At 27.0% G+C, this 13,471-nt stretch overlaps 1 protein-coding gene across 5 annotated transcripts; it reads right to left on the bottom strand.

Annotated features, from left to right (window-relative positions):
• Nucleotides 1–1,970: 1,970 nt before the first annotated feature.
• LOC109788088 (putative disease resistance protein At4g19050) lies at nt 1,971–10,312 on the bottom strand. 5 transcript variants are annotated; one of them, XR_014431516.1, is made up of 8 exons: nt 9,964–10,305; nt 7,755–7,976; nt 6,906–7,187; nt 5,186–6,281; nt 4,980–5,107; nt 4,104–4,857; nt 3,701–3,806; nt 1,971–3,595 (listed from the first exon to the last, which is right to left on the bottom strand). XR_014431516.1 is itself a non-coding variant. In XM_083068337.1 (7 exons), the coding sequence occupies exons 2-7, from the start codon at nt 7,908–7,910 to the stop codon at nt 3,570–3,572; spliced, it is 1,776 nt and encodes a 591-aa protein (XP_082924463.1). In that variant the 5' UTR covers nt 7,911–7,976; nt 9,964–10,312; the 3' UTR covers nt 1,971–3,569. The 5 variants fall into 5 exon arrangements, 2 of the variants coding, with proteins under 2 accessions (XP_082924463.1, XP_082924462.1); XR_014431518.1 differs by having other exon boundaries at nt 3,581–3,595; nt 4,770–4,857; nt 9,964–10,312; XR_014431517.1 differs by lacking the exon at nt 6,906–7,187 and having other exon boundaries at nt 9,964–10,303.
• Between the last annotated feature and the right edge of the window lie 3,159 nt (nt 10,313–13,471).

The following is a 13,471-nucleotide window of genomic DNA, read 5'->3' as shown; positions in this document are numbered from 1 at the left end:
TTCTATTTGGATGCCTAATGATTCTGATAATTTCTTTGTGGACTTGTGAGTGTATTTTTTGATATTAGATATTAAAATAGATGTTATAAGAGAGAGATTGAGTTATTTGTAATGTTCATGTGAGTTAGGGTTCAAGAGGGACTGAAGTTTTGTTAATTGGTATGTTGTTTTGTTAAATTGATGATTCAATCGGATTTTATATTTATTTATAAATATGGTTATTATAATTTTTGGTGAAATTGATAATCTAGATGATAATTGAATTCATTGGGATGTGCTCTTTAAGTTAGGATTCTTGTAGATTAATGAGTACTCTTAATTAAATAAATTAATGAGTAATTGAGAGATTTTACTTATGGATGTACCTTAGTATTTTTGTAATATTTTTCTGTGTGATTAACCAAATCAATTTCCGTTTATTTGGTTAGAAAGTAGGCACTTGGGGCTATAATTTAGATTCTAGAATCGTATAAAAATGTTAAGAATTGTCTGATTTATGAAGTTATAAGTTCAACTTCCATTCGAGTTGGCGAAATATTAAGTTTTGTGTTGTCAGCCATGCGAGGTGACCTTAACGCCATTTTTAGTCTTTGTGTTATTCATAAACGTTGGAGCTTTGGTTGTTAGAATTCTAATTACTTTGAAATCACTCAAAAAGAATGTGTATAACTCAAATTGTGGTCAAAATAGTCAGTAGAGATCAAGCTATCAGGATTTACAATGCTCGACACAAGTATTTTATTTTGGTTTACGTTTTTGACATTTTGGGACCCCATTTTTGGCATGTTTGTGATACTTTATGATTTCTTAGTGATTCTTTATAATACTTATAATATGATTGAATGAGTTTGATGTGAGATTGTGAAATATGGCATTATATTGATGGATTTTGATGATGGTTGTGAATTGTATGATATCCAGTAATGACTATTGTATGAATAAATATAAATGATGTGTGGTAGATGGAATGTAAACTAGTTGTGAATTAAAAGATTGATGTGTATAAGGAGGTTGTGCAAGATATGTGTATGACTTATTATTTTATGTGAAAATGTTGGTTGTGTATGTGATGTGGAATTGAGTTGTGGACTGTGGTGTTATGTCTTGGCACAAATGTATGTGTTGCACGACATTGGGCATGTAATGAGACAACGGTTACATGAACATGACATAGTGCGGGATGTGTGACAATTAGCATAGATGTATGCGTGGCATGACGCTGGGTGTGTGATGCGACAACGGTGGCGTGAGCATGACATGGTGCTAGTTGAGTGATATGGTGGATATGAATGATTTGTGTATCTGTGTGATTTGGGATGTGATGATAAAATATATTGACTTAATTTTGGTGAAATTTTTGATTGGTTATTTTTAGGTGAGGAAGATCCAAACATGAGTGACATTCAAGATGTTAATAGTTGAGTCATGGGAGTGCTCTAATAATGTGACATCGGGGCAAGGGACTTTTAAATCATTAATTTTAATGTAATTGGAGTTTGTATTTATTTCTTTTGAAACGGTTTATGAACTTATCGATTTTCTAAACCTTGTTTTAATCCATTTGGATATTGGAAGTACATTTTTTTTATATGTGAATCATTTTACCCGATTTTGGTAATTCATTCTACTTATTATTTTATTATGTATGTTGGGGTAGAATGAGTGTCTCAAAACTATTTGATATTGTTAGATTTGTAGGTTTTGTTTTGGTATACTCCTAAAATAGATCTATTGTTTAAAAAATGTCATTTTTAAAATTAGTTGTTTCATAAATGATTTTAAAAGTCAAGACTTATAAAATTAGTTATCAAATAATCAATTTTAAAAATTTACTTTTAAAATTGATTATTTGATAATTGATTTTGAAAACCCTAAGCCTTAAACTTGTCCATTTTTAAAATCGATTGACGACCAATTTTAAAAGGCAAGACTTACCAAATTGGCTCTTTTAAAATCCTAAAAAAAATTAATTTTACAAGTAAAAGATTATCAATTTTAAAAGTAATTTTCTCACTAGTGTTTGTATTTCCCCTCTTATTAGTCATAATTGTCTTATATGTCAATTTGACACAAAATTATCCCTATTTTTCATGTCTTCAAACCCAACAATCATCCTCACCCTCCTTACATTTCTCAACACCTATTCCAACTCTAACAAGGACTCCTTTGCCCATTCAAACAATGACCTCCTCTACTCCCAAGTATCCTCCCACCTCCCCTCAAATCACTTACATGCATCTCCCACCTTCACCCCCTTATCTCAAGCTACATTATATACTCTTTGAAATCTATCTTTTAGAACTCCACCCTTCATCCATGGATCATGTTAAAACAAATTTTTATTACCCAAATCCACCCTCTTATACATCGACCTTGAAAATCACTTCTCTTGAAAATTTGAATTGTCTTTCATTATATTGATATCGTTCCACCAATTTGAGCAACTCCTATTACTACTCGCCCATCCTTCTGTTCCATTAGCATATTTTCCTCTAAGCACCCTATACCACAACTCTTTTCTCTCAATTTTCATCCTCCAATGCCATTTTCCTAACAATGCCAAATTAAAAGCTTTAAGATTTATTATTCCCAAACCTTTTTCTTCCTTCGCTATACACATTCACCTTTTCCCACGCCACCCAACGAACTTTATGTTTTTCTGCATTCCTACCCCACAAAAAAAATTTAAACAAATATTCAAGTTTAGAAATAATATCTTTCGAAGCTTGGAAAAAAGAAAGGAAATAGATCAGAAGAGATGACAAGACTAATTTGATTAAAAACACCCTTCCACATGTTGAAATGTGTTTGCCTTCCCTAAAAATTAATCTATTTCCCACCAATTCCACAATTGATTTCCACTTCTTTCTTTCTTGGATTAGCCCCAATCAGTAAAATAAAAAAGTTCCCAAACCTTTTTCGTCCTTCGCTATACACATGCACCTTTTCCCACGCCACCCAATGAACTTTATGTTTTTCTGCATTCCCACCCCACAAAAGAAATTTAAACAGAGATTCAAGTTTAGAAATAATATCTTTCGAAGCTTGAAAAAAAGAAAGGAAGTAGATCAGAAGAGATGACAAGACTAATTTGATTGAAAACACCCTTCCACATGTTGAAATGCGTTTGCGTGCCTTCCCAAAACATTAATCTATTTCCCACCAATTCCACTATAGATTTCCACTCCTTTCTTTCTTGGATTTGCCCCAATCGGTAACCCCAATTATTCGAAAGGTAGGAATCCAACCTTACAATTCAAAATAACCGTCGCATCCATTAACCATTCATTAACAACATTCACCCCTACCAATTGACTTTTATGATCGTTCACCTTTAAACCAAAAATCAATTATGTATGTATTTATACATGTAAAAGCTTATTTTATCCTATAAATATTTATGTATGTATGAATTACAATGTTTTTAAAGACAAGTATGAATTATAATTTTTTATACACAAAGTACGAATAATATTACATCTAAAAGGCTAATGCAATGTATATATTTATACTTGATTAATGTGACTTTGAAGCCTTTCCTCAGATCTCTTCTATTTAATATGTAATCTTCATATTCTTCCTTGTAATGTCATCCCTGATATTGAAAAAAATGAAAAGATAAACCAAATTTATCAAGTTAATAAACCAATAATTTAACTCATAATTTTATTTGCTGAATTGAATGCCACTAAAGACTCACTAGAAAATTTTTGTCTTTGATGTCAAGGGGTCTTCTTGAGTAGCAATACTCATCAAAATAAGATTTTAATGGTCACATCATGAGGAACATAAAATCATATTGGATCCTGAACCATTTTTTATCAAAATTAATAGCTTTAAAACAAGGTTTGAAAGGAACTTGTAAAATAAAAAAGTACAAAATCCTAAAAAATTATTAGCAATTTTTTTAAATTAAAAATATTTTAATATAATCAAAAGGTAATTGTTGTCATCTAACAATTTAAATTAATAATATATCTTGTACAAGAGATATCTTGTAGGAAAAAAATGATATGTATCATGTATATAAAACAAGTTGTAAAAGTAACACTATTATGTTACAAGTTTTTAATTTTTGGCATATAACATTAAAATTTACACACCTGGATTGTTGTGCATATATGATATGGTCTTGTTCAAATTTCCAAGCCAAAGTTTCTTAGCAAATGTTATATACACTGATTTCAACAATGGTGTATTAAGATCATCTCTCAAAAATGTTTTCATATTTGGAATATTGTTCACCATCACTGTTTGTAAGTTAGGCCAATTAAAACATCCTCCTTCCTGACAAAAGTTGACAAGCTTTGGAAGATCCTTGAGCACAAGACATTTCATTTTAGGGAAAATGGTAGCCACCTTTTCACCTTTATCACTAGATATTACCTCTTCTACTTTCTCACAATTACACAATCTGATTATTTTGAGTTTTTCAAGATTTTGGGCCTGAGAAAGTGAGAATAAGCTTTTGAGGCAATGGCAATGAATAATGAAAAGTGAAACCAAATTAAGGAAAAATGGAACTTGAGGTTCCTTGTTCCAGAAACATGTCAAATTACTTAGGTTACTCATTGCTAACACCCTTAGTTGAGGAAGCATTTCTTGGTTATCATGATTTGGTTTGTCACCTTCAAGGATAAATACCTCGGCCAATAATTCACATTTTTCTAAAGTCAATTTTTTTAGCTTGTTGAATCTTACTATCATGGCGGGGGGGAAGACACTCAATAACATTTTTTTGTTTCTCAAAGTAAGATATTCCAACTCACAAAATGATTCAGAAGGATAATTGTAGTGCCAAAGCTCCTCAACCGGTTGATTCATTACATAAAGTACCTTCAATTTGTCCAATGACAACTACAAAGAACAAAAAATAATTTTCAATGATTTAGAACAAAGATGAATAAAAAAAACTATGTATACATGCACCCTCCCGATAATGAATATTATTTCTAAAATGTTAAAGTGAAGAAACTTACTGAATTTGGAAAGAAATAGTTTGAATTATCTAATTCTGGATGATCTTTCTCCTCATTGGACTCTTCAACAAAAGTCTTGAGACTAGGACAATTTTCTATTTTCAGTGTTTCTAAGGATGAAAACTTAGCTGCAATAGGAAAGGCAATGGAGAGATTTAATAGATTTACAAGGGAAACATCCTTCAATCGAGTAAAAGTGGTTTTACCTCTCTTTCCTTCTTCTTCATGGATGATCATAATTTTATGCAAGGCTGTGCAATCGATAATTTCCATATTTTTTAACACTTGAGATATGGGCAACCATTCAAGAGACTCACAATTCTTCACTTGTAGGATTTTCAAGTTTTGATAGAGCTCGACAATTTCTTCGTTGATGATTTGAGTTAAATTAGGTAGATCATTCAAGATCAATTCATCTAACTGTTTTAGGAGCTCAGTTGAATGAGATATTGTTCCATCAATGTTGAATAACATTTTCAATTCCATACAATCACTCACAATGAGTTTCTTCAATTTTCCTAACTCTTGTAAAGTCTTAGATGACACAACAACAACCAACTTGTCACAACTACGTAATGTGAGTTCATTTAGCTCAAAGAAAGACTTCCCATCAATAATTGTGGGTGATGCATTTGCGGTTGCAAACCCATTTGTGAATGAAGTCAATTGAGGACATTTTTCTATTGTCAAGGATTTTAGACTTGGCAATTCTACTCCACAACTGTAGAACCATTTCAATCTTGAGAGAGACTTAAACTCTACCTTGGTTAGTGATGGGAACTTTGCTGGTAGTATCTCATCATAACGAGAAAAAACTAAACCGGTTATCTGCTCACATGCCTCTAACTTTAATTCATTTAGTTGGTAGAGCTTCCATGTTGCACCATAATAGAATAGACGTATTAGAGAGGGGCAACTTTTGATGTGTATCAATTGGAGATTTTCGAGGCCATAATATCTTGCTGGATTCCCATACCATACGGTTTTTAGATTATATAGTTCTATTAATTTTAATTCCCTCATCTGTCTGAAATATATACCATGTCCATCTTCATCAGGGTTAAGAGCAAAAGAAGCATCAAACAAATATTGTATTGTATTGCATTGTTGAATGTTGATAACTTCAAGTTTATTTGACCTCATCCTCAAAACATCAAGAAATCTATTCACCTTTTCGCCAACAGTTTTTGCCTGGAATTGTAACAAGTTGGTGAAATGCGATGGACGAAGATAGTCCAATATCTTGCCTAATTCCTCATTGTCACCAATTTCATACTTAGTAATTGTTGATAATTCATCATCCTGTAAATTTTTCTGGTCTTGTTAACATTTTGTGCAACTGGAGTGGCAATTGTTCAAACATAAAGTAAAGGACTCGCTAAATATATATCCAATACCTTCAAAGAAGTAAGGTAACCTATTTTTCATAATTAAGCCTCCCAAATTTTAAATTTAAATGCACATTTTTTTTTATCAAAAATTCTTTATGTACCTATTTGAAATTTATATTTAGTTTAAGATTAAAAAATTCAAGAATTAAATTTAGGAAAATTTGAAGAATTTTTGAAAGTTGTAAAATAGGATTTAATTCGACAAATAAAAATTTTGATATTTTTCAATTTTGGTTGAAATTTAATGTTTTGGTTAACGAGTTTTGCGCAGAAAAAGATTTAAAATAATTTAATAATATTAAACTTTTATAACGAATTTAAGTAGGAAATGAGAATTTAAAGACTCATAATAGAACAATATTTATAAAAGAATCAAAAGTCACTCAATCTAAAAAGTAGATGGACTTAATTAATTAAAAAAGTTTAGATTTGAAAATCGTAGTTAATAACAATTAAAGAAGGCAAAAGCATAACCGTAAACAAGCTTAATGTTTTTAGTCTATTATGGAAAATAGTGTTTTGATAGAGAACTAACCCATGATTCAAAAAAATTGGTAACTTGAGTATCAATATTATGTTGCACTTGGTTTTCCATGATGAATGATTTTAATCGTGACTCTTTTATCTTTCCGAATCCAAACTTCTTTAAGTTAGGGCAGTGGTTCAAAATAAGATTCTCCAAGTATGGCCATTCAACAATGTCTCCTGAGGAAAAACTCTTTAGATTGGGCAAGTCTTCACAATGCACTATATTTTCTTCCGGAAATTCCATTCTTATTGTGTCAACTTTGACTTTTTTAAGATCATTATATCTTTGCTGTATAATCCAAGGCAATTCTTCATGATAAGCCAATTTTTCTTAAGGTTGTTAGGATGTAAACAAATAATAAGAATTAATTGAGGACATAAAGTTTATATTGTCATATAAACTTAATGTTGTCAACTTACAATATAATAAATTTAAAAGAATACTAACACCAATGAAAAACATAAAAATTGATGGGTCTTTCATTCTATATAATGACCCTCTTTCTTAAGTTTTTGGTTTTCAATAAAATATATTCAATGAGAAATGATATTAAGAAGAGTATGTTAGAGGATGTATTGTTAACACTGTTCACAAACTTAATATTCTCAAATAATTAATCTATTATTTATATTTTATTTTAAAATTATTAAATTAAAAATATTTACTAAAATAAATCTCTCTCTCTCTCTCTCTAAAACATACTCTGAATTTACGCTAGATTTAAGAATCATTAATTTGGTGACTATAATAAAACATTGTCATTTGATTTTTAAAGTAAAATATGTTGTATTACAATAGTAGGAAAAAGAAAATGAGTAGTGATAGTATGAAGAAAAAGTGATAAATATTTGTCACCAGTATGTCGTACGCCTTCCTCCGGCTGAAGCCAATAGTCTCAGTGAGCATATCGAAAATCTGCTCCGATTCTTCCCATTTATTGATAGCTACAAAGTCACTTCTGAACATGGTTCTGGGTGCTATGGGCCTACTTATGTATGAATGAATATACATTCTCCTAGGTATGTGCTTTTATGGAAGAAACTCCTCTTTATGTGCTTTTATCAAAGCTCAACTCAACTGTTTTTATTACAAGGACTCAAAAATAATATAAACTAATTCAAATATAATGCAACTGTGAATCTTATTCATAGATAACCAAGATTTTCTTTATTATTATAGTACTAATTCATATTTTTATCACCTAAGAATTTTATTTAACTCTTTTTTTTTAATTAAATAAAATATTAAGTTCCAACTCTGTTATTAAACGAATAAAAAAATAAGAAAATAATTTTTAATAAATATGATTACCACCTTTCATGTTAATCGAAGCAACTTTTTTTTATCAATTCAGTTTATACAACTCCAGTACTATAAAATTTTCAACATGAATCATTAATTTTCACAATACAATATCTTTACACAATTGCCGGAATATATAATTTCAATTACTATTAACTTTATAATTCAATTAACTAATTTTTATCTTACTACTGGATTTTGTAGATGCAAAAGAAAATTAGAGATAGAAAATAGTATGTTTAATAGAAATTAAATAACTAACTATATATATGCTTTTATGATGTGTATGGATTTGTATAATTCAAAATGAAATGGATTATGGTAGTGTACCTGCACGCCGTTCCATCAGTAATTTTATCACTTTATAACTTAGAATAAATGCTTCAATTTTTTATTTTGTCATTGCACATCAAGTTTAAGTAATTCCTTTCTTTCATTTTTCCAATTTCTAAAACTAATTCTTTACTTAAATTTAAGTAATCCCTTTCTTTGATTCTTCCAATTTTCAAAAGTAATTACTTTGTCACTACGAAATGCATGCTTTTATGAAAAATAATATATACGGAACAACTTCTGCAATACACTTTTTTCTCCAAAGCTTTTCTATATATATATATGATTATAATAATTTTCATTTGTGATTTTTTCCTCATGTTTTAATACTTTATATATTTTACAACTATTATATGTTTAGTTTAATGATTTTTCTTAATATCGCTACCTAATATATTTAATATCTATGATGATTTCAGTTTCTTCAAGTCCTCTATTTGCTCAAGCTCAATTATAATATATATATATAATATATTTAGTTCTTTAATTTTAAAGTAGATTTATTTTTTATCTCTCAAATTTAAAAATTATTTTTTTAGTCCTGAAATTTTTAAAAAATTTGTTCTAATCTCTTAAGTAGGCCCAAGCAAGTAGCGCAAGGGTTTTAGGCCTCCAATTTATTTTAGCATTAATATACTACTATAAAATTAAAAATATTTAATTTTAAAATTCAACCTAAAATAATTTTTAATTAAAATTTTAAAATATTCTTACTAACTGTGAAGTTTATATTGGTACTATAAATACTATTTAATGAATAATAATTTTGAAAAATTTCCTAATCAATAATAATATTTAAAAAAAAAGAAATTGATTAGTTATTTTAATAGGTAAAGAAACCCTAAAACTCTCAAATTTCCTCTCTTTCTATTATTCACGTCTAGCTCTTTCCTTTCTCTTTTTGTGAGTCTCTTTGACCACTCCTTGACTTCTTTTTGTTACATCTATAACAATAATATAACAAATAATATTTATAAATTAATATAAAACCTAATTAATTCACCAATTTAATACAATATTAAATCAATAGTAAAACCTCCCAATTTTTCCAAAACCTAACTTACAGACAATTTTCTACAATTTCGTTCTCTCTTCCAGATCATCATTTTTACAAATTAAATATATATTTCTAATCCTCAATACATACAGAATCTAATGGAATCATCAATTCTTCAAATAGAAATAATTATAAAATTACTTTTCAAAAACTAACTCACAGACACTTTTCTACAATTTCGTTCTCTTTCCTAAATCATCATTTTTACAAATTAAATATATATTTCTAATCCTCAATACATACAGAATCTAATGGAATCATCAATTCCTCAAATAGAAATAATTATAAAATTACCTATAATCTTAAGGGATTCTTCCTCTACCCATTTCCCTCATGTAACTCTACATACAAATAATCCTCTTTTTCCCGTACCTTGATAAATAGTAGCTGAAACTAAGCAGGATCTGGTTGGTCTCCTCCGCTGAGTTCCCCTCGGTCTTCAGAGAGTGCACAAAAATAGAAGAGAGTAATGAAGAAAAGAAGTCAGAACCGAAAGAAGTTAGAACTGAAAAGTATGCTTTTGAGGAGTGCCAGAGCTCTCTAAGAAATATAATTTCATATCCGTGAAGTGGAAATATTTATAACTTAGAATGAATGGTTCAAGTTTTTATTCTGTCAATGGATATCAAGTTTAAGTAATTCCTTTCTTTGATTCTATCAATTTCAAAAAGTAATTCCTTACTTAAAACTAATGCCACCATCTAGAATAAGAATATCACAATTACTTTGTCACCACGGAATGCATGCTTTTTCATACTTTCTTTTTTTATTAGAATGGTATTAACTAACGATAATAAAAAATTTAAAATGTTTTCATTTATGAATTCAAATAATGTATTTATTATAAAAAAAAAATCATTTATAGCATTATGGTAATTAATGTTAATAAAAAAATTTAAACATTTTGTTAAAAAATGTACCTTGACCACTTATTTAAACAACGTGAGTCTCTCATGTCAGTTGTACTAACCTAAATTAGCATGTTAGTCAAATATCAAAATAAAAAAAAATTAGAAAAAATATTTTATTAATTTTATACATTATAAAAAATGTTTTTGTAAATTAAATATTCTTTATGAAACTATTGTATTATACATGAAAAAAGATATAATAGAAAATTATTTATAAATCTATCTTACTATTTATAAATAAATAACATAAAGGGAACAAATTTTGTAATATATTTTTCCCTCCAAATTTTTTTTATATATAAATGTTGTTATAAAATAATCTAATATTGATAATTATTAAAACCAAACAAATATATCAAAAATTAATTACTAAGAAATGCTACATTTATGTTTGATTAATTAATAATTAATTATACTAATAATATTAATTTACAAATTATCAACACTACTAGGTCTAAAATTCAAATAAAAATAAAAATTATAAAAATTATTAATAAAAGATGTATTAAGAACTTACATACAACGAAAAAAAATACAATATCTATATTATCAAATAAAAGCAAATACAATATCTATATTATCAAATAATTATAAATATTATATATAAATAATATTATATGTGTGTAATTATAGTAATATTTTTTTAATACTACTATCTAATATAATTGATATATATATTATTATAACAATATAATTGACATCTACACATTCACACACAGAGAGATATATATGAATTTGCTAATTTACATCCACTTGTTTTTTCAGAAGAAGAAAATTAGCAAGTTATATTTAAGTGCATTTTAAAAATTATTATATTTATAACTTGCTAATATACTCCTTCTAAAAATGTAATAAGTGTATTTTAGCAATTTCACAAATATTTGATAACTTATACACACTTGTTTTTTAAGAAAATGTAAGTTAACGAGTTATATTCAAATGTCTTTTAAAAATAATATATTGATTTTGACTTCTTTTTTTTAAAACATAAAAACAAAAAAAAACTTAATTAATTTTTAACATGACAAATGATATATATTTTTTATTATTATTATTATTATTATTATTATTATTATTATTATATATATAACTAACATTCAAAAAATATATATATATTTGTCCCACAACAACCATGATCTATCTATCCAGCATATAATCAATTATTTAAATAATTTAATTTTTACCACTTTCTCAAACACATTTCTAATTTCTTTTAATTACATAGATACTTATCTCCTCCCTTAATTTTGTTGCTTTTGTAATGAGTATTTCTAATTTCTAATTTCTTTTTATAAAATCTTATTAATCATTTTACTTTCCTTGTATGATAAGTATTTACTATGTTTTATATTTTCAATATATTAAAATGGATTTATTTATTTTTATAAAATAGTAGGAAGATTTATAGAAAAAATCGTTAGAATATATAACATTATTGTTAAAATAAATATCAATATTATGTACAAATAAAAAATATCAATATTAAATTAACTTAATTCATTCTAAGTTGAGAAAACCAAATTGATATATTCTTGTAGGTTTTTTCTTACCATACTTTGACTAAACTCTACACAGTGTGCAAGTCTAATTAAAAATTTAAGAATTAAGACCCGTTCACGTTTTATCTTCTTAGAGGATAAAAAAAACGTTAATCGAGTCAAGGACTTCACAATTAAGACGGCTAAAGTATTTTAGTAGAAAACAACAATTTTAGAACTAGCTAGTGTTAATATATAACTCGTTCTCTAACATATTTGGTTAATATTTTTTTAATAATTAAATTTCATTAAAATTTATAAAATTATAGAAAATTCATTAGATTTATCATTTTTTTAATTTTAATAAATTTTAACTAATAATAAAGAATATATTGAAAAGAGCATATTTCTTTTTAAATTTCTCTTATAAGAAAATATGTTTCACGGTTATATGAAAGAAAGATGTTATAATTTAGGAAATAAATCTAAAATAAAAAATTGAATCTTACTTAAGGTTGAATTGAAAGTGGAGGTGTTGAACGACCTTGTAAACTGGCTTGCATTTGAGGGTCGTACAACACAACCTTGTTAACCTTCTCCTTTTCACCAATTTCAAAAACTAATTCCTTACTTAAATTTAAGTAATTCCTTTCTTTGATTCTTCCAATTTCTAAAAGTAATTCCTTACTTAAAACTAATGCCAGGATCTAGAATAAGAATATCACAATTACTTTGTCACCACGGAATGCATGCTTTTATGAAAAATAATATAAACGAAACAACTTTTGCAATACACTTTTTTCTCCAAAGCTTTTCTATATACAAATATTATTATATATAAAAACAAAAAGAAGTAATTTCTTTAATAGGAAAAAAATAAATTAATAAAATATATTAACGATACTTGATTTAAAATTCAAATAAAACTAAAAATAAAAAATAATATTTAATATTTTTGTAATGTCATTAATTACTAAGAATTGCTACATTTATGTTTGATTAATTAGTAATCATGGATACTAATAATATGAATTTAAAAATTAAAATATTTATATTATCAAATAAATATTATATAATCTATAATATATATATATATATATAATTTATACTTAATATATATATATATATATATATATATATATATGTATGTATGTATGTGTGTGTGTGATTATAATAATTCTCATTTGTGATGTTTTCCTCATTTTATGTTCTAATGCTTTATATATTTTACAACTATTATATGTTTAGTTTAATGGTTTTTCTTAATCGCTACCTAATATAATTAATTTTTGGAACGGCCCGTTCTAGGCTACTAAATAACCCTTGTTTTAGTAGACTAGAACGACCTGTTCCAATTTGGGAACGACTCGTTCTGCACTACTAAACCACCCCTATAAATTTATGAAAATTACTCAATTATCCTCAATAAATGGTATAAAAACTGGGGTGTTACAATTCTCTCGTCCTTTTAGAAATTTCATCCTCGAAATT

The sequence above is a fragment of the Cajanus cajan genome, chromosome 2 (assembly GCF_000230855.2).
Source record: "Cajanus cajan strain Asha chromosome 2, NIPB_CcT2T_4, whole genome shotgun sequence".
NCBI classification, from domain to species: domain Eukaryota; kingdom Viridiplantae; phylum Streptophyta; class Magnoliopsida; order Fabales; family Fabaceae; genus Cajanus; species Cajanus cajan.
Note: the sequence above shows the minus strand (reverse complement) of the source record. Positions and strands in the feature narration are given on the sequence as shown.

Coding starts and splice junctions, on each gene's coding strand:
- LOC109788088 (XM_083068336.1), bottom strand. CDS start 7,910: ATGTATATTCATTCATACATAAGTAGGCCCATAGCACCCAGAACCATG. Junction 7,188..7,754: donor GGAAGGCGTACGACATACTG/GTGACAAATATT, acceptor TGGATTATACAG/CAAAGATATAATGATCTTAA. Junction 3,596..4,103: donor ATATATGCACAACAATCCAG/GTGTGTAAATTT, acceptor TTTCAATATCAG/GGATGACATTACAAGGAAGA.